This window comes from Lissotriton helveticus, chromosome 12 (assembly GCF_964261635.1).
Source record: "Lissotriton helveticus chromosome 12, aLisHel1.1, whole genome shotgun sequence".
NCBI classification, from domain to species: Eukaryota; Metazoa; Chordata; class Amphibia; order Caudata; family Salamandridae; genus Lissotriton; species Lissotriton helveticus.
Window position 1 is genome coordinate 301,851,835 of NC_136073.1, and position 24,999 is coordinate 301,876,833.

The 24,999-nt window shown below is 46.0% G+C and overlaps 1 protein-coding gene across 7 annotated transcripts in view; it reads right to left on the minus strand.

Annotated features, from left to right (window-relative positions):
* Positions 1-24,999, minus strand: part of LOC144799146 (uncharacterized) — a 224,904-nt gene that overhangs the window by 86,155 nt on the left and 113,750 nt on the right. For 4 of the 7 annotated variants that reach the window (XM_078670361.1, XM_078670359.1, XM_078670358.1 and 1 more), the window contains 5 exons: positions 24,289-24,348; positions 19,741-20,016; positions 18,914-19,117; positions 2,010-2,150; positions 1,598-1,771 (listed from right to left, as the gene is read on the minus strand). In XM_078670361.1, coding sequence (XP_078526487.1) covers positions 1,598-1,771; positions 2,010-2,150; positions 18,914-19,117; positions 19,741-20,016; positions 24,289-24,348 — 855 coding nt within the window. The remainder of the gene's footprint in view (positions 1-1,597; positions 1,772-2,009; positions 2,151-18,913; positions 19,118-19,740; positions 20,017-24,288; positions 24,349-24,999) is intronic. The other 3 variants (XM_078670362.1, XM_078670363.1, XM_078670364.1) reach the window with 1 other exon arrangement.

A 24,999-nucleotide genomic window follows, 5' to 3' on the forward strand; every position in this document is an offset into this window, starting at 1 on the left:
AGGCACGGTAGAAGACGGGGAGGTAGAATGTTGTTTCCTGGCTGTCGTCACAATAACGGAGTCCGGAATCGGGTCTATCCGCAGAAAAGCCGGGTCAGAATCCGGGGCCCTGTACTTCTTAAGAAGCCGGGATGGAGCGACTTTCGTCACTGCAGGCGTGAGGAACAGCTCCTCCGCGGGTTCTACCAATCCTGGTACGAGCAGTAGTAAGGGCGAGACAAATGCTTCTTATGAAGCGTCTCAAAAATCACGGACGTCGTAGGTGTTGGAGCAGTCACCGTGATTCCCAATTTTGCTGCACCCCTCAGGAAAACATCCTGGAACGTGCTGATGTCGACCACAGGAGACACTCTCGTCCCCGGGGATTCCGACAAAGTCAGGGAGTAGCTCCTGGTCCTGGAAGAGTCCGTGCGGGACCGTGATCCGCGCCTCCTGTGGCGCCGCCTTGACCTTGTGGAGGATCTGTGACGACTACGCGATCTCCCCCTCCGTCCGGAGCGGGATCGCGACCTCCTTGGAGTACTACGGAGGCTTAAGAAATTTCTGCCGCTTCTCCCCCAGGACTACAGGAAGAAAGTGTTTCAGGCTCTGATAAAGTCCAGACTGGACTATGCCAATTCCCTCTATCTGGGTTTGCCGGACTACCTGCTACAGCATCTCCAGGTAGTGCAAAATGCAGCAGCAAGAGCAATTCTTAAACTCAAACCCAGATCGCACAGGACTCCTCCATCTGAAGTCTTACATTGGCTCCCAGTTAGGTAAAGAATGCAATTTAAGGCTCTGATTATTTTTTTTAAAGCCTTCCATGGAACAGGCGCCGCCTATCTTAGAAAACGAGCCTGCCGATATGTGCCCACGAGGACACTTAGATCGTCCAACGCCGACCTGGGTTGCATCCTCAAAGTTTGTGCGGCAGTCAAGAGGCGGCAGATCTTCTGGCTTTTTGGGAGCCCTCATCTGAAATTAAAGAGCCGCAGCCCCGACATCTTTGGCAGTGCTCTCCCACTTTAACAGCTGAAGACTTCGCTATTTAAAAACTAAGCAGAGTAAGGTATGCACTTGTTCATTTCCAGCGCCAGGACATTCCGGAAGGAGTAGCTCTGCGCTATACAAATACAGGTCATTCATTCAATGGGAGCAACTTGAACTGATAATGCGTTCCTGCTACTACGAACCTTAGGTATTAGTGATGTGCTACTACGAACCTTGGATATTAGTGATGAGCAGGATGTATTGGGATATGGAAATAGGCGTCCTTTAAGTCCAGAGTGGATGGAAAGTCGCCTTGTTGAAGGAGCAGAAGCACTTGTTGGAGAGTGACCATGTTAAAGTGGTCCGATTGAATGTATAGATTTAGTTGTCGGAGGTCTAGTATAGGCCAGAGAGAGCCATCCTACTTGGGAATTAAGTATAGGGAGTATATCCCATTCCCTTGACCTGTCAGCGGACTATTTACTTCTACAACACACCCTACATTTTCATTTCAGAACTGTTGATTTTACTTTAGGTTCCCTGAAAGGATAAAAACATGAAATCATCCATTTACTAGAAGTAGAACAAATAAGGAACAGCAAATGGGTCTCACATTTGTACACACCATAGGTCTTACTGTTCACACTCCATGGGTTGAAAAGCAGGGCTGGTCGGGCAGGATTTTCCTTTCTTGAACCCATCAGTCTCATCATTCCCTTTGATGTGTCTGTTGCCATCAAGAGAGGAAGCGGCACTGGGGGATTCTCAAGTCTACTCTCCATGGCACTCTCCAATCCATCTACACAATAAACACACAAATACTCATTTTTTTTTATTTTTTTTTTAAAGACTGTGGTAATTTACAGTCAAGATAGATACTTCGCTTACTTTTTCAAAGGATCAATTGCAGCTTTGGTATTTTTATTTCAGTCAACATACAGAATTACGTAGCTACCACCATTAACAAAACAAATGCAAATTCGTTTTTTGCGCAAGAGAAAAATTAAACTGTAAAAAAACATGAACATTTCACTCACCAGGAGTTGGCAAAAGTCCAGATTTTTCCCCAAGAAAAGTCCGTTTTGCGGGTTGATGGGGGGCAAATCCCAGAAGGCCAGGTCTTTTAGTAGGGGCTGCTGCCAGAAGAGGAGGTGGTTTACCTTTTGGACCAGCCATCCCTTTGTGTAAAGCAAGTAAAACTAGTTAAATATGTCCTTCATATTAAATGCAGGTCCAACATATGCGCATAAGATTACATTAAAATGTAAAAGTAACAGAATATGCAAGAGAAACAATTCATGGAAACCACAGTATGACACCTACAATAGGTATAGTTAACAAGAACAGACATCTCAAAAAGAGGTTTCTAATGTCACAAAATCAAAGACTAGCATAATTGAGTCAATAGCCAATTCTGACCTTCAAAACAGTAATTATTCAAATAGTCACTGTACCCAATGGGCACATTATTAGAAAGAGCCACATACTGCAAGAGCACTTACAGAGACAATGCATCTCAACCAGCAATTACTGTGAAAGTTTACTGAGAAAAATTCAAGGGTAATATGGATAGGATATGTAGAAAGCTGGATCTGCATATACTAAACCAAAGTAAGGTATAGTGTGCACAGAATCCAGTGGAACCCGAAAGGTAGGAAGAGGTGAAAATAGAGAATACCTAAGTCTCTATTTGTGGTAGTGTGGGCGAGCAGTAAGGATTTATCAGAGGGTAGTGCTAAGCATTTACAGAAAACACTCGGGCAAGAAAGGATGTGTCACACTCAAAGACAGAACTCAGACCAGTTTGTCTGTATAAAATTATTATTTAGTTGTATTTTATTTTCTAGAACCAAGCGAGGCCTGGTACAGGTAAGTGCATTAACACTTTGCAAAAATAATGCAGTTAAATACAGTTCTAATCGAAGGTTAGTAATTTATTTGTAAAACAATTGGAATTACTTTTCAAGTTACTTTTCAGATTACTTTAAGTTACTTTTTCTACTCAGTGTGACATGCCTACATATCACACTGGGGCATTTCCTAGATCAAAAGTAAGTAAATCAGTTTTGGCACATTTGTAGTTGCTTAGGGTTTTATACAAAACAGCTCCACAAAGAAAAATTTCCACAGGGAAAGCAGTCAATGCAGTCAATGAGAAAACACAATGTTATCAACTTAATGGTAAGTACTTGCGTTTGGGAGCTGGTTTTCTGGGGTTAGAACCAGGGTTCCCCCAGGGTCAATGATGCGCCCTCAAAACACCCCCAGCGGCACTAGGGTGGTCGGGTGCAGAGTGCTGAGGCCCAAAGTTATCCATTGGGTGTAGGGGGCCTCCAGTTGGTGCTACTAACGAGCAGGCCACAAGGTTGTGGGAGCAAAGCTCCAGGACATAGGATCAGGCAAAAGGGGATCCAATTTAACACACCAGGTGCACCCCCAGCGGCACAGGGGCGGCCAGGTGCAGGGTCCTGTTTTGGCATTGGGTGCCCTGTTTTCAATTGGGATTCTTCGGTTGCAACAAACACTGCATGCTCGGGGACGAAGCACTTCTAGAAGCGACCACCGGTTGGAGAGGTAAGTTAGGATGGAGTTGGGCCACCCAACGCTGGGGGGGGCGATGTCGGGTGCGAGGATGTCTTTTGGTGTCAGGTTTTTCTTACTGGCTCCAGTCGCGGTTGGGGTGGATCCTCCAGAAAGGGACTGAGGGCGTCGGTTGGAGACTCAAGGTAGGTCAGGGACCACTGGATCCCAGGTCAGGATCGCCGGGGAGACCTCAATGTTGGGCCACTCAGACCGTGGGCGTCGGGTGCAGACTCACAGTAGACAAATTCTGGTTTGAGAAGGCAGGCCAGGTCCCTCCAGGTTCTTGGGGGCTGCTGGCTGCAAGACACACCGGGACTTCGCTGTAGCAGGTTTTGAAAAGATTTCACTTCCAATGGAGTGCACTATTTAATAAAAGGCACATAGAACGCAGTGTAAATGAACGTTAAAACACGGTACCACCGAGATCGGGGCGGTCGGATCGAACAAGTTACTTACCTTCGGTAACGCTTTTTCTGGTAGATACAATATCTGCCTGTGGATTCCTCACCTTGTGAATATCCCCTGCGTCAGCAGCATTCGGAAATTCTTTTTGTAGCTTCGCGCCGGCGTCACAGAGGCACGGCATCGCGCACGACTCCGCTGACGTCAACGACACCACATTAGGCCCACGCCGGCGTGATGACATCAGTTCCGCCTTTTTTTCCGTGCCTTCAAAGCACACGGACGGACCGATAATATCAGAAATATACACAGTATACACAGTACACAAATGCCAAGATAACACACACAGTGTGAAACCAATGCAGGAAATGTAAACATTAGACAATTCCTTGACAATAAAATTAAATATAATACAACAACTCAAGTATAGCAGAGTGGACAACAGGGAGGCGGGTGGGTCAGTGAGGAATCCACAGGCAGATATTGTATCTACCAGAAAAAGTGTTACCGAAGGTAAGTAACTTGTTCTTCTGATAGATACATCTGCCAGTGGATTCCTCACCTTGTGAATAGAGTCCCACAGCAGTCCCCACTCCCGGAGGAGGGTGCCCACTCTCCTAAACTAGAAAATCCTGGAGGACAGCTCGCGCAAAGTGGCCCTCCCTCCTCACTTCGACATCCAAGCAGTAATGCTTTGCGAAAGTGTGGAGGGAGGCACAAGTCGCAGCTTTACAAATATCCTCAACACCCCTAGACAATGCAGAAGTCGATGACTTTGCTCTAGTAGAGTGAGCTCCGTTACCCTCTGGAGGGTCCTTACCCGCCAGGGCGTAGCAAATCTTAATGCAGAGGATAATCCACCTCAAGAGCGTGCGCTTGTGCACCGCCTTCCCCTTCTTGCAGCCAGCAAAACCAACAAACAGCTGGTCATCCAACCTGAACTCTCGTGTCCTGTCCAGGTAAAAGCTCACCACCCTCATAGGGTCCAAGCAGTGTAGTCTCTCCTCCTCCTTGGAAGGGTGAGGGGGAGAATAAAAGGTAGGGAGAATAACAGACTGCCCCAGATGGTAAGGAGTTACCACCTTAGGCAGAAAAGCAGCCCTGGTCAAGAGAACCATTCTTTCAGCATGAATGGATAAAAATGGGGGCTTAGAACTAAGAGCCTGAAGCTCACTTACCCTCCTTGCCGAGGTAATTGCCACCAGAAAAATAGTCTTGAAAGACAAAAGTCTAAAGGGACATGTGTGTAAAGGTTCATAAGGAGAACCCATCAAGAACGTAAGAAAAAGGTTCAAGTCCCATTGAGGCACAATAAAAGGTGTAGGAGGGAATTTATTGGTAAGGCCCTCAATGAAACGTAAAACAATAGGAGACTTAAACAAAGAAGGCTGGTCTGGCAAACAAAGGAAAGATGATAAGCCCGACAAATAACCTTTGATAGTTGCCAAAGCAAAACCCTGCTGGGCCAACGAAAGAGCAAATTGTAGTATATTGGACAAACAAGCCCTTAAAGGGTCTCTCCCATGGCATACCTTAGTGAGCATCTGCTTTCTGGAACTTTATACCTTTATCTCTGAGGTACATTAATTTACACTCTTAGGGCCTCCGTTAGACCCCCAGTGCCTCAGTAACCACAAAGTTGAAATGCCTATTATGAGGACTTAAGCTTAGAGTGAAAATAAAGACCCCTACCTTCTGCTAACTGGTTATCCTGTGAAAATAAAAAATGGCATACTTTTGTTCACTAAAGAAAACTTCAATTGGACAACTTAAGGGAAGGACTTGTATCCGCAGTGAGACTTGCTTTCTTGGTGATGTATTTGCTAGTTAACATTCTAGTTGGAGCGTGGATAAATGAAGGTAATAAAATAACAGACCAGTGTTGATGTTAGTGTTTATCCACATTTCTGTTGAGTATTTCAGCCATGTTGATGTCACCCTTCTCATGCAGACTCTCAACTGACACGAATTCCCTTAAAGTTAAAACTGCATCCTAAACTCTTATGCCACAAATACAATATATCTTTATTTAAAAGACCTTGTATACATTTTCCGTCTTTAGGTAGATAGATTTTTAAATAAGAAATTTACATGGGCAGTTTGTCCACAAGACCTACCAGCTTACATAGTCTTTATTACACATCTCTTCATTGAGGACCTTTCACAATCTGTTCCATCTTGCTTTTATTTTTAAACATTTTTTTTAATAGCTTTGTTTTTATTGAAGCGTGGGTGTGTATATGTTATACATTGGCGGTTGCCACTATGTAGTTATAGTTGGGTCAATTTTTATATGAAGTGCTTTTTTAGTTTCACTGATAACTTTGGTGCCATTTGACAAATCTGCTTGAAACTTTACAAAAAAAGTTCACACATCTTGCATCCTCCATGGAAAGTTTTGAATTGTGATAATGGACATAACCTTTGATCACATGCTGGACGCATATCTGTTCAGTCGCCTACCGTTAGGTGAAGGTTCCTTTCTGTGAACTAGAATTCACCTACCTAACAAATAATGCCTCTATAGACTTCTGACGGATTACCCTTTTTGAAAATGTTGAATACCCTCCAAAAAGAGCTTGTACTCTATTTACCATAACCGGATTACCTATTCAAGACTTCACATGATCCACAGATTTAAGTGAAGAGGTTGTCATGTACCTTCTGCTGGGCGCCGTGAAGAACCCTCCGTAGTTTGGTAAAATCCACGACACTTATTCCTAAAATGGGTACAATAGCATGCACCTTAGGGCTATGCTTACAACCCCAGTGTGAGATAAACAATCTGAGTGAGACACCTCTACATTATCTATTATTCTGAAATCTTCAGTGCCTCAAAATCTTATCTTAAGCAAAGTTCTGGAAATAATCTTCCACACCTTATAAATGTCTTTGTTACTTAGGATTTGTTTATATTACGGTATTAAAACTATGTAACATGGGCCCTTGACCAGGTATCCACTGGTGATTAATCTATTGCAAATAGGGTTTGAAACATACCTCTGCAATCCACATCAGGTGCATTCAGCCTTTACCATGCTAAACATGGAGTATTATGTGCACCTCAAACTTCACTGATTTGTAAATGTTGCTCCATACATGCTTAAACACGTACAATCACACATCCTGTGCAGTTTCTATGCTATATACCCACGCATGCGCACAGAGTACCTATGCTGTATAGGACTATGGTGTCATTTAACATGCGAGGAGTGATGTAATATGTAAGGTCCTAAGCAGAACATGGCACGGGTGCGCTTTCTAGTTGGCTCACAGCGTTATTTAACCCCCCCCCTGCCCCAATAAGCTGTTTATTAAATTGTTGAGTGTTGGGGATTATGACTCCCAAGAGGCGAAGCCTTAAGTGGATCATGATGCCCCATCCTCCACTATGGCAATAGCATGTTAAGTTTTGCTCATCTGCATATATGGTTTATCATAGGGTTTTATGTGCAATTGTTAAATATTTTTTAACCAAAACTTAACTGCAATGTGTTACATTGAGCAGAAAGGTAAAATAACTTTTTTTGTCTCATGGCCATTGGGAGAGTTCAGTGCCTTAAGTTATTGTATCATACACATTTGAGCCGTAAAACTTTTTTTCTCATGTGAATTTTATTCTACTTTGGTAATAAACTTGACTGTAGCCTTTGCAGTGCACTAATAAATGTGAATATGCATTGATTACTACAGTTACCACTGTGTAGTACTAGTTTAGTTGCATTTTCTGTTGGAAAGTCTTTTTTCTTTCATTTGCCTAGAGCTTTTTACACTATGTATGGATCTGCACCAATATTCACATATTGTTGGCTTGGTCAGTTAATGAGTTGAGAAAATGTTGCATTCTAATTTTACGGCTTATTGGAAATTTTACTCGCACATACAGAAAAAAAACGCAGAGCAGATTTTCTCTGTGCTTTCATTGGTTTGGTGGAAATCTGTTCAATCGCTTTAGAGATGACCTTTAAAAAAATGTGTGGACTTTGTTTACAATGGCAAGAATTGTATTCAACACTTTTGAAACTTGCATTATATAAAGAAGTGTTTTGTTCCGTGGACAATAAATCCACATATATGCCTAGTTGTACCATCACATGTACCCTACAGTAGGGTAGTGCTTGGGCACTCTCAGGGGCATAGACACATTTGCAAACATAGTTTTTGAGAGAAAACAAAAGCAGGTAAGAGTGCCACCATTCTGTGAAGAGCAAAAACACTGGTTTGTGCTGAATTTGTGTCTTTTTTAAACTCCTGAGTTTTGAAAAAGTCCCATTAAAAAAAACTAACATGTAAAATTGGGGAGAGGAGTTGGCCTAACGGCTAGGGCGCTCGACCTCGGAATCTGGGTTCGAGTCTCGGTAACAAAGCCAAAAGCTCCTGTGATTCTGGGCAAATAAGTTAATCTCCCCGTGCCTAACATGAATGTGTGTCCGTCCTCATGTAACGTAACTGGTGCTATGTAAAGCGCTCTGATACCTGATTCAGTTCGGGTCTAGTTCGCGCTATATAAAACGCTTCCAAAAAAAAACGGACTTCTCCCCTTACCATGCAACAAATTTAGACCATCTATAAGAATAGATGGACTTAGTGGATTCACGCCTGGCTGACAAGATGACATCCACCACATCATGCGGGAGAGAAAAGGAAGTCAGGTTGCCCCGCTCAATCTCCAGGCATGAAGGTGTAAGGTCTGGAGGTGGGGGTGTAGAACCTGCCCCTCCATCTGAGAGAGGAGATCTGCTCTGTGAGGGAGACGGAGCGGCGGGCACGAGGAGAGGTGGAAATGATCTGTGTACCACACCCTTCTTGGCCAATCCGGGGCAATCAATAGGACGTGGGCCCGGTCTTGGCGAATTTTCCTCAGAACCCGAGGAATCAAAGGAATGGGAGGAAACGCGTAAAGGAATTGCAAGTCCCAACTCAACTGAAACGCATCCCCCAAGGCTCCCGGCATCGGAAACTGGAGGCTGCAGAATGACAGGCAGTGAGCATTCTAGTAAGTGGCAAACAGGTCCACCCGAGGAGTCCCCCCACGTCTGAAAGACGTGACGAACTACCTCTGGCTGAAGCCTCCACTCGTGGTCGGCAGAGAACTGCCGACAGTGTCTGCACGAACGTTCAGAACTCCGGCCAGATTTGCCATCAGACAAATCTGATGGTCCTGAACCCAGGACCAGAGATACTGCAACCCCACTCCCCCCTGCTTGTTGACATACCACATCGCGGTCGTGTTGTCCGTCAGGACCTGAACTGACCGACCGCGAAGGGAAGGGAGGAAGGCCTTGAGCGCCAGACGTATCGCCCGCAATTCCAAAAGGTTGATGTGAAGCAACCTTTCCTCCGCAGACCAAAGACCTTTGATCTCAAGGTCCCCCAGATGAGCACCCCACCCTAGAGTGGATGCATCCGTTATCACTGTGGCCACCGATGGAGAAAACTGAAAAGGCTTTCCTTGAGTCAGATTGCCTTCCACGCTCCACCAAGACAGATCCGCTGCAGTTTCTCTCGAGATCCTCACTGACTCCCTGAGATCTCCGTTGTGCTGATACCACTGCCTGCGGAGGCACCACTGGAGTGCCCTCATGTGCCAGCGTGCATGGTCGACCAACAGAATGCAAGAAGCCATCAGACCGAGCAGGCGAAGGACCTTCAGGACTGGAACGACCGCTCCATTGAAAAATAAAGGAATCATTTCCTGTATGTCGCGTATCCTTTGAGGGAATGCCTGACATACAGTAGTATCCAGTACTGCACCTATGAACAGGTTGCGCTGGGAGGGCACCAGGTGAGATTTGGGTACACTTATCGAAAAACCCAACCTGTGCAACAACTGAGTTGTCTCTTGCAGATGATGGAGCACTATCCCTGGAGACCCTGCTTTGATCAGCCAATCGTCCAGATACGGGAATACAAGTATCCCCGACCTTCTGAGATGTGATGCCACCACAGCCATCACCTTGGTAAAGACCCGAGGCGCAGTAGTAAGTCCAAACGGAAGGACCGCAAACTGGTAGTGCTGCGATCCAACTGTGAAACGGAGATACTTTGTGCGACTTCAGGATTGGGATATGAAAATACGCATCCTGCAAGTCGATCGACACCATCCAGTCTTATTCCAGCAGTGCTTGAAGAACCTGAGCAAGAGTGAGCATCTTCAACTTCTCCTGCTTCAGATAAAAGTTCAAGATCCTGAGATCCAGGATTGGACGGAGCCTGCCATCCTTCTTGGGGATCAGAAAATACCGGGAGTATCATCCCTGACCCCTCTCCTGCTCTGGAACCACCTCTATCGCACCCTTTCTGAACAGAGCCAGGACTTCTTCCTGCAAAAGCAGCAGATGGTCCTCCGAACAATAACCCTGGCAAGGAGGGTAATTAGGGGGAAACTCCCGAAAGGGAAGAGCATACCCATTCTCCACGAGATTGAGAACCCAAATATCTGATGTTATCAATTCCCAATCTCGTAGAAAATGGGTAAGCCGGCCCCCCACTGGGCCCACATGATCCGGAATGACAGATCTAGGGCTGCTTTGCTGCGGTGGTAGGGGGCTGGGAAGGGGAAGAGGAGGCGGCTTGACGACCTCTAGGACGAGCTTGTTGTCTTCCTCTGTATGACTTATACAGCATGTTTTGCTGTTGTTGTGGCTGCTGCTGCGTTGTCTTATAGGAACGAAAGGAAGACCTGCCAAATCCTCTGAAGCGCCTTCCTGTAGTACCCCTGGTCGGAAGACCCAAAGATTTCGCCGTGGCCCTGCTGTCCTTGAAACGTTCTAAGGCAGCGTCAGCTTTCTTGCCAAACAATCCTGAACCATCAAAAGGCAAGTCCATAAGCGCAGACTGAACATCAGCCGAGAACTCCGATGATTTTAGCTATGCAGCTCTCCTAGTGGCCACCGAAGAGCCCATGACTCCCACCACCGAATCAGCCGTGTCCAGCCCACTCTGAATCACTTGCCTCGCAGCAGCTTGAGTGTCTGAGATCACTTTCTGAAAGTCTTTCCTATCCACCTGAGGAATTTGGCACCAACTGCTTCACGGAATCCATTAAAGCATGGATGTACCGCCCCATCAGACAAGTAGCGTTGGTAGACTTTAAGGCCATACTAGCCGAGGAGAAGACCTTCTTGGCAGCCTGATCTTGTTTCCTGGATTCTTTCTCCCCAGGAACCTGCGGAAAAGCACCCGCTGACCTCTTAGAACAGGCAGCCTGCACAACCAGGCTCTCAGGCAGAGGGTGAGTAGATAAAAAGTCCGGGTCACCAGGTGCAACCCTGTACCTCCTCTTAACAGCCCTTGAGACCGCAGGGGCTGTCAATAGCTTCTTCCAAACTTCATAGATGGGTTCAGCTAACGCCTCATTAAATGGCAACATCGGCTCAATAACTGAAGAAGGTGAGTGAAGGACTTCAGTCAGAATATTAGATTTGTACTCAGCAGTGGGCAAAGTAATGTTCAACAAGCCTGCCGCCTTTTTAATCACAACGTGATATGGCACCACATCTTTGTAAGGCACATCAGACACAGAAGCCAAATCCTACTCAGGGGAAAGTTCAAGTCCACTAGCTTCCCTTAGGTCATCAAAAATATCATCAGAATCCTGCAACTCTCCTTCCTCCACGTCAGCATACTGATACTGTTCTTCCTCCAGTAGTCTCTGGGGTTCACGCCGTGACCTCATTTTCAGAAACGAAGCCGACGGATCCGGAACCGAATCCGCCGGAGTCAGAGCCGGCATCGAACCCGAAGTCGGGCGAGGAATTTTCACCCGAGGTCGAACAGGACCCTGCAACAAAGACGTGGGCACCGGCGTCGATGGAGCCGGCGTCGATGGAGCCGGCGTCGATGGAGCCGGCGTCGATGGAGCCGGCGTCGATGGAGCCGGCGACGATGGAGCCGGCGACGATGGAGCCGGCGACGAAGGCTTCGGAGGCGCCGGAAAATGCCACTGTGGTGCTAGAGCCGGCATGAAAGGCATGAAGGGCGCAGGTGCATAAGACTGGGGAACACCCAAGTTGTATGCCATAGGACACGTGGGACCAACAGGTGCTCCAGAGGGGTACATTGCCCTTGAGTAAACCCCAAACATAGTATTCAGGAACTGGGATGGATCCTGACCTGGAGCCAGAAAGGCTTGATACGGTCCGCCAGGTTGCTCACGAGGAGGCGGAGTCGTCACGACGTCTATCTCCTCATCGGGTTGCGGTACCGGGGTCGACGAACCCGCAGGCACCTGAACCTCGACATCACCAACCTCCTCCACCTCACCTTCATCCTCCTGACCAGAAGGATTAGATTGACCCGGAGAAGGGTTCCCCTGCTGCTTCAGAGATCCTGGCGAATTCGCACACGAAGCCTCACCATCAGAGTCCTGCACCTCAGACGCCGAAGCCTCCACTTCCTTATGAAGAAGCCTCACTTGCGCCTTCGAACTCGATTCCTTCCCCGAGTGATGACGTGACTCATGGCTCCTCTTCTTATGCTTCTTCCTCGAGGACCATGAAGCATGGGCTGAAGACGACTCCGAACGCGACCTCGATCGAGACCTCGATCTTGACCGCCGAGTCAGACTTCGAAGCCTTCTTATCTTTTTTATTCTTCAGCTTCGCCACAAGGAGCTTTGTCTCCCTCTCCTGAAGGGCCTTGGGAGTCATCTTCTTGCAAGATGGGTAATTCTCGACATCATGGTCGGAGCTCAGGCACCAGACGCAGCATTCATGCGGGTCAGTCATAGACATAGTCTTGCCACATTCTCCGCAAGCCTTAAAACCAGTCTTCTTCGAAGCCATCTTGATAGAATACAAAGATGCAGCGAAAATAACACAGAGTAACAAAGTTACTATAAAGCTACTGTACGATCCCAGAAAAACAGTTAGCGGCGACGACGCAGAAAAAAGGGAACTGATGTCATCACGCCGGCGTGGGACTAGTATGGTGTCAGCGAAGTCAGCGAAGTCAGCGAAGTCAGCGAAGTCAGCGAAGTCAGCGAAGTCAGCGAAGTCAGCGAAGTCAGCGAAGTCAGCGAAGTCAGCGAAGTCAGCGAAGTCAGCGAAGTCAGCGAAGTCAGCGAAGTCAGCGAAGTCAGCGAAGTCAGCGAAGTCAGCGAAGTCAGCGAAGTCAGCGAAGTCAGCGAAGTCAGCGAAGTCAGCGAAGTCAGCGAAGTCAGCGAAGTCACGCGCGATGCCGTGCCTCTGTGACGTCGTCCACGTTGGCGCGAAGCTACAAAAAGAATTTCCGAATGCTGCTGACGCAGGGGATATTCACACGGTGAGGAATCCACTGGCAGATGTATCTATCAGAAAGAGGTGTTATTACTTCGCCAAGAGCTCCGGAAGGCTGTGGACAGGTTCACAAAGGCGGAAACCAGGGTATCCACAGTAGAGGATACAGTCACCTCCCTTCGGCAGGTCGTCAAGCTTACAGTCGTCTCACGGGAGTTGGCCTCGCGGGGCAAGGACGCTGAAGGTAGGGCGTGGCGCAACAACATCCGCCTAGTGGGTTTTCCGGAGGGATGCGAAGGAACATTCATGGATGGTTTTCTCACTGGTTGGCTCACGTCCATACTCCCGTCCGATGTTATATCCCCCTGCTTTGTGATCGAGAGGGCTCACCGTGCTCTGGTCAAGAAGCCGCCCTCCGGGGAACGCCGGAGGGCTGTGATTGGCCAGCTCCTCAACTATGCTGACCACAACGCTATCCTTCGATTAGCCCAGACTCAAAGAAAAAATGGCCTATAAATCCCATGCAATCATGGTATTCCCAGACTATACCAGGCTAATGCAGCTGCAGCACCAATCCTTTGTGGAATCCAAACGCAGACTTCGAGAATTATATCTGTCCTATGCGCGATTGTTCCCCGCCAGGATGAAAGTAATTTTTAATGCCAAAACGCACTTCTTCGGTGAGGTGGCATTTGCCTGGGCTGACGAGAGGAACCATCTAAAGCCAAACTCACCGCGGCCGCCAGTGGATCCAGACTCCTCGCAGGGGTCCCACAGGAGCCGTCAAAACAGTTGCATAGATCCTGCTCCAACTGGAGAGCCCTTGAGCAGTCTGCAACCACTGAATGACTTGCTCCCCATTTGTCCCTTGGCTTCATGGTATGGCCACTGGCCCTCCATCGGGGTATGATTTACAATGTCCTGGGGTCCATGATACCGGCTATAAACACAACAGAGGTCCACGCCCCTGGACATTTTGGGTTATAGTACGTAATGTTGGGTGGGGTTGGTTGGAGGGACTGCTTGGGTCTTCACGTTTGGGCCTGAGTTAGGTTTCCACCGCGACAGGAACTCCATGTTTCTGGATTTTTTTATGCACCAGACACCTACACATTTCGCGCCACAGATTGCATTGACAGTTATGGACCACGGGGGGGGGCTGATGACGCAATATAAAGGTAGCAATCCGTTGGGTGAACTAAACAATCTCTTGGGTTTACGGATGCTGTTGAACAAGGTCAAGCGAGGGGCGGTGCTCCGCCTGGCAAAGCGCTATGAGGCCGTTGTCCTCTTGTTGCATGAGACGCATCTCCTTGGCAACAAAGCTCCTTGCCTACACAGGTTTGGCTTCGCCACTATGTATCATTCCAGATTTTCACGGCGTTCCTAATTTACAGATGTGTGCCGATCCACATCTCTAAACACTGGTTAGATCCGGTCGGGTGTTTTACCTTCGTCTCGGGCCCAGTGACGGGGAAGCAAATTAAGATTGGGAGTGTTATGCCCCACCTCCGTTAGGCCAAACATTTGCTTACAAAATTACACAGCTATGGGGCAACCTTACTGGCGCCATGACGATTCTGGGTGGTGATTGGAACAATACCCTGGCCCCCCCAAGATAGATGGCGGGTGGTGCAGCCTGGCAGATCCCCTTCTACGTCCAAGCTTAATATACTCGCGCACAGTTTGAGATGGTCCGACACATTGCGCGCGCTTCACCCTACAGCGGCGGATTATTCGTATGCATCGGCCTTCCATCATACACTCTCGCGGCTAGATTACATATTTCTACCGCACAGGTATACACACAGACTAGTGCAGGCCTCTGTCTTGGCTAGAGGACTCTCTGATCACTCGCCCTTTCAAATTAAGCTGCGCCTACAGGCCCCATGGACCTCGTGCAGGTGGAGCATGTCCCTGTGGCTCCTTCGGGATGCGAAGTATCAGGAGACTATCAGTCACCATTGTAGAATATCTCCGGTTTAATGTGGCTACCTCTCCATCTCCGGTAATATCATGGGAGGCTCTTAAGCCGGCGATTAGGGGGACGGACATCAGCTTTCGTACGGGGAGAAGAGTAGGCGCCTGGAACAGGAAGTGGAAGACCGCCAAAGCCAGTTGGAGTCGCAAACATTAGAAGGGTCTGACTCCAGCTCACGACGTAATCTGCTACATGTTCAACAACAAATTAATCAGCTCCTTGCTGACGAGGCAAAGGAGGCGTGGCTGGCAACCCAGCACATGATTTAACAATGGGGCGATAAGTCCAGCCAAATGTCTCACTGGCTGTGCCAGGCTAGATCAGCCCCGGTACAGTTTCCTCTCTTGAGGGCCCTCTATGGCACACTATGCACCTCTCCCGAAGCGGTGGTCCAAGCATTTGCCTCCTTTTATTCCAATCTTTATCCATAGCAGGAGTTGATAGCGGAGCCTCTCAGACAACTTTCTCTCGGATATCACCCCCTGCAGGCTGTCTGATCAAATACGCGACCAGTTGGATAGCCCCATATCAGTTGATGACCTGCAGATGGCGTTGGCAATTACCCCAATGAAGGCCCCGGGCCCGAATGGCTTTACTAGGAACTTCTTGTATCCTCATATGGCGACTCTGGGCCCCCACTTACTCGAGGCCCTGCATGAAGCCTCAGAACAGCGTATCTTACCAACGGTCTGGCGTCACGCCGAGATCGTGGTAGTCCTAAAGCCCTGTCATACCCCTGAAGACCCAGCCTCCTATCTGCCCATCTCATTGCTGAACTTCGAGCCTAAGCTCGTGGGGAAGGTCCTGGCAGACCGCATCCGGTCTTGAATCCACGATCTTATACACCTTGACCGGGCGGGCTTTATGCCGCAGCACTCCACCAGGCACAACATTAGGCACAACATTAGGCACAACATTAGGCACAACATTAGGCACAACATTAGGCACAACATTAGGCACATCCACAATGCCATCGTGGGAGCGCCCAGCTTGGGTCGCACGGCGGCTGTCTTACTCGCCGATATTGACAAGGTGCTCGACTCCCTAAGCTGGACCCGCCTCTTCAAGCTCCTGGAGGCTGTGAATCTGAGCTCTCGGTGTATAGCCTATATGCAACGGCTATATACAGACCTAACCGCGTCGGTTTGTGCAGAGGAACTTTGTTCGGTCCCCTTTCCCATCCGTCGGGGCATGAAGCAGAGTTGTCCACTCTCCTGTTCGCCCTTGCGATAGAGCACACTGGCAGCATGGGTGCGCTAGGACCCGCTGATTCGGGGGATGAATTGGACACAGGAGCACTCAGATAGAATTGCGCTCTACGCGGATGACGCCCTCTTCTTCATGTCGGACCCATGGTTCTCGGGGCCACGCGTCCTCCAAATCCTTTGAGTTTTTGGCCAAACCACTGGGCTGTGCACCAATCCCTCCAAATACACACTTTTTCCTAGCTAGGGGGCCCAGAGGAGTCAAGCCTGGGCATCGGAATTGCGCATTGCCGATACTAGCTTTAAATACCTGTTTTTTTATTTCACTATGTCCCACAGTCTCCTAGAAACACAATATCGCTCCACTGCTTCCTGCTGTCCATAACAAGACGATGGTCTGGTCCCAGCTACCTCCGTCTCTATAAGGAAGTTCTGCAATTTTAAAGATGGTGTCCTTACCGTGCCTACTATATCAGGGGGGAGTCGGGTAGCGCTTTCCACGTGTACACAATCTACATTTTGCAGGGGCTTTGCAGCGGCGGATGTCCACATGTATTATTCCGTCTCACACCTCTTGGTGGTAAATGAGTGGTGGTAGGGACCCCAGTCAGACCTGCAATACACAGTCGAGCGGATTGCCATGTTCGGCACCCCCCTTGCTACACCTCTTGTATATTAATGCATCACTAGATACTCTGGCTTGCTGGACAGTCATACAGATCTGAAGGAGGGCTGTTGGGTCCATGGGGTTGGGGCGGGGGGTTACAGACTAACTTGCTCCACTCCCCTACAGCATGGCACCTTTCTTCTGCCTGTTGCGGCGCTCTGCGTGTTCCGTAAATGGGACCTTATCGGGATTTCCACGCTGGGGGATGTCATGCGGGGCACCACCCTTAAATCCTTTCAAAGGCTGCAGTCTGATTATGACCTCCATAAATCACAGTTGCACCGATACCTTTAGCTTCGACATGCCTTAGACCCCCAGATACGACAAACTGGAGTGGAGTTCCACCAGTTAGCAGGCCGCCTCCTGATGGGGGACATCGGGGTATCACTAAATTAGGCAAATACACCAGTCACTCAACACACACGCTATGACAACTATCCATAAAACCAGAGTGGCATGTGCAGCGGATCTGCAGGCACTCACAGACTATGACTCGGCCGAAGCCTTTGCCAGCCCTTGGTATTCAGCGGTGTCCGCTAGATACAGGCTCATCCTGTTTAAGTACCTCCAGCAAGTGTATTACACACGCCATTGGTTGTGGAAAATGGGCGCAATTCAGACCCTTTAAGTGCCTCAGCCGTGAGGATGGTTCCTTTTTGCACATGGTGTGGAGCTGTGTGGCGATCCAGCCGTTCTGGACCAGTGTGGTGTCTTGCCTGGGTCAGGTCCTGGCGTGGGGTATTCCGCTCAACCTCAGACTGGTGCTTCTACATGGCCTAGAGCAGGTGCGGTTTGCGGTCTAGCGACGAGCGTTGCAATCACACCCAGACAGGAACAAGCATTAGCCAGGAACCAGCATTGGCGGCTGTGAAAGCCATCATCTGCATTTAAAAACAAGACCGAGCGTGCTGCACTTGGAGCACACGTGCGCATTACAAAAATGAAAGTGGAGCTTGCGATGACGGAAGGGAGATGTGCACATGCGTGTGTTCACGGGCGCGTACACAGACCCCCAATCGGGGCGTGTCCTGGCCTGTATCACTTGGCAGGCAAGACGGTAACAATAGGTCTCGCTGGTGACTGCGTCGCCATGTACGAGACCTAAAAAGGCTCTAGACAGATGCACGACGGCCGAAATCGTGGTGTTTCAGGCGAGAGGGTGCCCATAGAAGCACAGGAAGATTTGGGCCCGCTGGGCCGCATACAGTGGTATAGATCTGCCCCCAATGTCCCAGTCTGCCTACCATGACCCCATTGAACAATTGGTGGTTAGCAACTCATCTGCGTAGTGCACTGATCTTGTACTTCTGTGGATGTAAATTGATATATATTGTATGTGTAATGCTTTATAAGGGTGTTTGGTGCTGTTTAAAATGTGTTTGGTCTTTTGTTCTTCAGACCATACGGGTTTTGTCTACGTACTTTATCACATGCACAATGTATGTATGTATTATCTCTGCTGGTCTTCGCCCATTTGGTACAATGGAAAATCAATTTTAAAAAATTGTTTAAAAACAAACAAAAAGTACCACAGCAAAGTTTCATCCAAGAGCATGTCTGTGTGTGCGCACATAAGCTATAAACGAACCAGGACTCCAAAGAGAATAGAAGGTAAGTGAAAGACAGTGTGGTTAAAGTCAAAGCCAATGTCATCCAATTATACTGCACAGCATGGATCTATTTTTTTTTTTTAAAGATTTCTAGGGAAAAATGGGAGTCATGCAATGATATGAAACTCAAGCATTTAAAAAAAACAAAATTTGAAAGCAGCAAAAACAAAGAAACAGTGCATTTTAAACCTAGTCATTGCTGTAGGTCAAAAAACGGTGAAACAGTGCAAACATTGTCAAAGCGTATCTTGTCATGCGAAAGAAACTCTTCTAACCTGGTACTGGTAGAAGACCCCCTGGCCTATCACCCAGCAAAGCAGGTTTAGTTTGAGAAAGAGGTGCAAGGCCTAATAGAGGGGTCCTGCTGGGTGTTGGAAGAAGAGGTGGTGGTTTACTCAAGGTGAGGGCGCCTGAGCTTGTGGCTGATTGATACAGAGTGTTATCAGCTTCAGTTGTAGGATTTGGTTTCTCAACAAAGCCTGGTGTAAAAGAGGAAAAAAAAAAAAAGAAACAGAACGTCAGAGTGTCTTTATAAATCAAGAAAAAAATTAATTGCATTGTCAATATATGGAAACAGTATTCGACACCACTCTGTGTGCCACTTAGTAACACAGGTTAATTATAAACAGAAAGACAAGGTTGTTTTAACATACAATGGACAATTTGTGCAGTGGTTCGTTGCATAGATGTGTTATTAAATGTTTGTCAATATATTTGCAGAATGTTAACTGCATGGCTTTCAACACAAGGAAACACTTGAAGCATGTAAACGTGGGAGACATCTTGTTAGAATCCAAAATTAAGCACAAATGAAATTCAAATACTAAATTGTAGACAAAACATACCAATTTTATGCAAATGTGTTACTCATTTTGACAAGCATCACCATTCTTATAAAATTATTTGCTAAGAAGGAAATTTGGTAAAATGTCCTTAAAAGACCCACCTAGCGCTGAAACCATCAACTTATGACTATTCTGTATGGGACATTTACATAAATACTTAACTTGTTTTCAGGCATAAACTGGACAACTGTATGAGAAGTGTCATTTTAATGAACAAATTATTTAGGCTGATCATTGGGAGGGGAAAATGTAAGTACCTTCCAACTCATTTTTCCTGGTCTTCAAGTAGTCACTTATGGAGTTCAACTCCTCTCGATACACGTATTTGCCCTCACTTAACAGAAAGAGAAGATGTCTAATGCCCAGTGGCACAGTATAAGTCTCATAGAGCTCCCGTTCTAGGTAGTCATCCGCCAGATCCGCTGCCTTGTGTGAGATCTCAGTGCGTTCCTTCTGTTCACGTTCAGTAAATATTTTTCCAAAAGAATTAGTAACCAGTGTCAAAGCATCCGCCATGGGCATATTACGGTGTACTACAGAGAAGAGAAACAACTTGCATTGTCAATCATGTGCTCTATTTGAATGTTTTGTATTGTATTGTTAAACAAGTTCAGTCAGCCATATTAAAATAAACTTAAAAATCACATTTTGCGCAAGTCATTTAAAAAAAACTAAAGATTACTCAGAGGGTGCTGCATCGTTTCCATCAAGTGGGCCTCTCAAAAATATTTTATAACGTACAGTAAAAAAATAAAAATAAAAAAAATAAAAATCACTGCAGTTACCAAGTAAACTTCCTATGATTAAATGCAGTCGTACCGGATGTCTACTTGCGGATCAAGTTTAGTTTCAGTGGATATTAAACGTTTTTAACACCTTCAATGCTACAGTGTATTTTTCTCCTGTGCTGAAGATAAATATTTCCCATTGTTCATGACAAGTTCAACTCGTCATAAGCACAGGTCCAGTGGTACTTCATGACGAGCTGACCTTGTCATTAGCATGGAAGGGGTTAAAGTATTTTTTTCTAACAACTTTATTTGCATTTTATTTTGTAAATCAATTTACAGCTTTGATGGGCAAGGATTTTACTCAAGCCTGAATAAATAAATATATATTTTTTGGTTGCTTATTCTGTAAGCACTGTTCACATGCTGTCATACTTCTGCCATCTAGTGTTGGGCTCGGATGTGTACAACTTATTTCTTTCAAGGAAGTCTTTGAGTCACAGGACCTAGTGACTTCACCTATTAGCGGTACTGAGCATGGGCATCAGCGCCATTGTTGGATTGTTTCTTCCCCACACGAACAGAAAGACTGGAAATGGATCAAAGACAATACAGAAAACAATAAGCCATGCAATGCAGAGAAATAAAGGTAACAAAGATAAATCTACAGCAATAAGTCACATTTTCCATGTGTGGCATGTGTAGCTGTAAATACAAATGCTGTGCATAGACAGTACAGCAGTCCTCTCAAATGCGGTGGCTTAGCCGGAGGGCGTTACAGAAGACTGAAAAAGTGTCCATAAGACAGCCTGCTGAAGACATCCATGTAGTAGTGTTTGGTAAAGGTAGAATTGGTAGACCAGGTAGCTGCTTTACAGATGTCAGTTAATGGTAGATTACCTAAGAAAGTCATAGAAGCCCCTTTCTTATGAATGGAACGAGGTCTGGGAGGGACGGCAGGGTTCTTTTTGCTTTGAAATAACAGGTCTGTGTACACTTGACCAACCATCATGCACAATTTCCACCTTAAAAAGATAATTTCCATTGTGTGGCTTGTAGTAAAAACCAAATAGCTCTTGTGTCTTCCGGAAGGGCATAGTACATTAGCGCTCTTGATATCAAGAGTGTGCAGTGAGCGTTCGGCTATAGTTTCTGGGTGTGGAAAGAAGACTCGCAGCTCAATTGTCTAGTTAAGGTGCAAACTGGAGACCACCTTAGAAAAGAATTTTAGATTGGTTCTGAGAACTGTCTTTATGTACCTGGAAAACCGCTATTCTAAAAAGATTGAGTATTTCACGTACTCTTGGGAGGCGATTGTTACAAGGAAGGACAGAATTGAAGTGGACACCAGTGGAGTGGTTCAAAATGGGTGGCCCATCAGTCTGGTAGGGACAATGTTAAGGTTCCAAACAGCAGTAGGGGGCGTAAGTGGTGGAATAACCCTTTTGAGACCATCCACGAAAACCTTAATGACTGGAATTCTGAGTAGTGAAATATGTTGCCTATTCTGCAAATAGGCAGCAGCCAGATACAGATGTACAGGCAAGTCCTGACTTCGGCACGTGAAGGAGGCAGCATACAATATGTTTCACAGACGCTGTAAGTGGATTGATGTGTTTGGGAATACAGCTCTTGCATGAAGCATTTCAATTCCGTTGGGTAACAGACCCTGGTAGTAGGCTTCTGGAAGATTAAGGTAACAAAAATCTAAGACCTCAGGAGTCAGATCGCAAGGTTGAGCTGTTGAGGGTTGTGGTGTTTGAGAGTGCTGTGATTTGGTGTGAGAAGATCAGACTTGTTGCAGGGCTTCTTGTGTGGGTCTAGAGGCTAGTAGTGTGGAGTACGATGGCTGGCATGCCCATGTTGGGGCTACCAAGATGAGTGTGAGGGAACGTTAGCCTCCGGACCACAAACCGTGGGGGAAGCAGAAAAGCCAAAGCAAATATCCTGGACGAACTCTTACTTATTGCATTGCACAGGGACTGTGGGTATGGTAGTCTGGCGACAAAACCTAAGCATTTTGCAAACTCGGCAGTGTCGAACAGATTTATCTGTGGGAGCCCAAAACTGAACGTACGTGATTAGGACCTGGAGTTCGAGTTTCAATTCATGAACTTGTTGATGAGTCCTGCTGCTAGATGCTTTGGGCCACACTGGACAACTGCGGTGAATGTGGCCTCCTTCCTTCTAGAAGTAAAATTTTGCAGTCATGTTATCTGTGCGGATCAAGAGTGTCTTGTTTTGAATGAGGATCTTTTCAATATCCGACTAGTCAGGCTCTCAAAATAGTTGTCCAGAGTGTTGTCCGCTTCTCGTTTATGTTCCATGGCAGCTGAGACGACGGACGCATCTGTTCCGTAGAGTCTTTTTGTTATGGAATGAAAGACACTGCAAACAGGAGTCCTCTCGGTGATTGGAAGACAAACAGATTGCAGACTTCCTGAAAGTCTCACTTCTGGTACTTGCCATGGTAAGAAACACAATCGAAATGGAGTCCTTTCGATGACAGGAACGTTTTCAATCCAGACGGTGGGAATCGAGAGGTACGTAACTGACAGAATCAAATGGAACGAGACATTTGAAAACCAATGAGAAGCAGGATTGTCTTTTAGAATCTTAGGAGGGGACAGATCCAAGGGCCCTGCAAGAAAATCACAAGCGTCTAACTGGAGCTCACAATGACATCTGAACTTGAGAATGGAGAAAAAACAATCTAACAACAGAACAGAGCTGATGCCCATGCACAAACCACTAACAGTTAAAGTTACTAGGTCCTGTGACTTCTTCCAAAGATAAACAAGTTGTACACATTTGAGCCCAACACTAAATGGCAGACGAATGCACAGCTTATGCATCTACAGAGAAAGAGACTTAAACAAAAAGGTCCAAATCCTCCAAGCAAATATTAGCCTACATGCTCAACATAATATGCATTACAAATTGATCAGCTGGGCATGCCCACACCACTTAAGGCGGCTCAGGCAGCACAAAAGTGATGAAAATTATTCTGGACCACTTGAAATTACTTTGGAAACATGCCATCTTTTTGGCTTGGCCATGCCATTACCTTAATGGCTCAATCATATTAAAATTTCATTTTGGTCAATGAGAGTGAATGAAAAGATCTCACGGATTAGAAACATTATAAAACAAACATGCAGGAAACCACGAACTAAGACAGAACACCGCAGGTTATAGGAAAACTATAAACATACGCACACAAGCAATATCACTGGTCTAAATTTTACTTAAAAGTAGAGGATAGACTAACTTTGAACAGTCACCTATGGAGAGCAAATCAAGAAATCAGAATAAAGATAGCAACAGATACAATGGATTCATGACATATACCCTCATGACATATACCTTCATGACTGGTCACGCCCTTACAGAACGCTAATTAAACAATACACCAGTCAGCCGTTACTCGTCTACAGCTACTTTCATTTGGTTTTTAAAAAACTTAATAGGAATCATAAAGAAAGTCTATTTTATATTGCTGCAAAATAGAACACTGTACACATGAATGAGGAGAGTACCAACCATAAATATAATCTCAAGTGCATTCAATTAGATAAGAGAATTTAGTAACAACTCAATGGGAACACAAGGAGATAATGACTCTGACTGTAATCTATAATCCTAGCATGGAAGAAGGATACATTTCATATCACATGAGTGCCAAAATCCAGACAAACAGCACTCTAGCCAGATTTCCTGCTGAAACAGGACAGAATCATGGATTTTTTATATACAGTGTGCCATACTACTTCTCACAAACCAGGGCACTTAATATTAGCAATATAAATGAGGATCACCAGTAACGTTTTTTTCCAGGAACCCTAACTTATTTTAAAGTTTGAATTTTCAAGCTGGCAACAGATTCATATGCACTCTAGAATAAACTAGGTCTCGCAGTAGAACAGTGGTTACCATCTTTAAAAGTAGCACATTATGATCAAGACAAATAAAACTACAGAATATGGGACTTCTCCGTGATAAAGATGCAAAACATGCACACAATCTTAAATGTACACAATAAATCCAGGACTACAAAAATCAGGTTATTTTGTTTACCTGTGTTTTGTCCAATGCAGCTAATCTCATCATTTGCACGAGAAGCCCATTTAGGAGTTACTATTTGGGTGAAACAGGACATACATTACAGATAAGAATATCACTTGTAGGAAAACATTTCTCTACGGTTGGATACAATTGAAAGCATAAAGGTCACCATGAGAAGCCAATTCACTTGAAAATCTGCTATCCTTCAACACAAACCTGATTTAGGGGAACAGGAGTACCTGTTAAATCCAAAACATTCATGGCTCAATCTAAGAAAACCCGAACATGACATTCAACTACTGACCCAAAGTATGTAATCAGGGCTTGTAGTGAATACTTCATAAACGTACCCTCTCACCCTGGTAACTTCCCCCTTACCTATTTTGGGTAATAAACAATTTTCAATGCAGGTTCAGCATGGAGGGGAAAGGCTGGCATTGTGAGAATATTAACTGTAGTTTTGCAAAGAATGCTTTCCTGATGGAAAGTGTTTCACAAATTTTCAAACTGTATAATCAAGATGAATGAAATCCTAATACAGAGTAGCCCTACAAACTGAATGTTCATGGAGACAACTTTAGTTTGGTTATATAGTGACTATATGTTAATGCTGCATTGGCTTTAAAGGGCAGAATAAAGTGGAGGATTTGGAGTTATTTGCCCTATTTCCATACAGGTAGGCACTGTAAATTGCTCTTGGCAATGTTGAGAGGAGCTACTGCT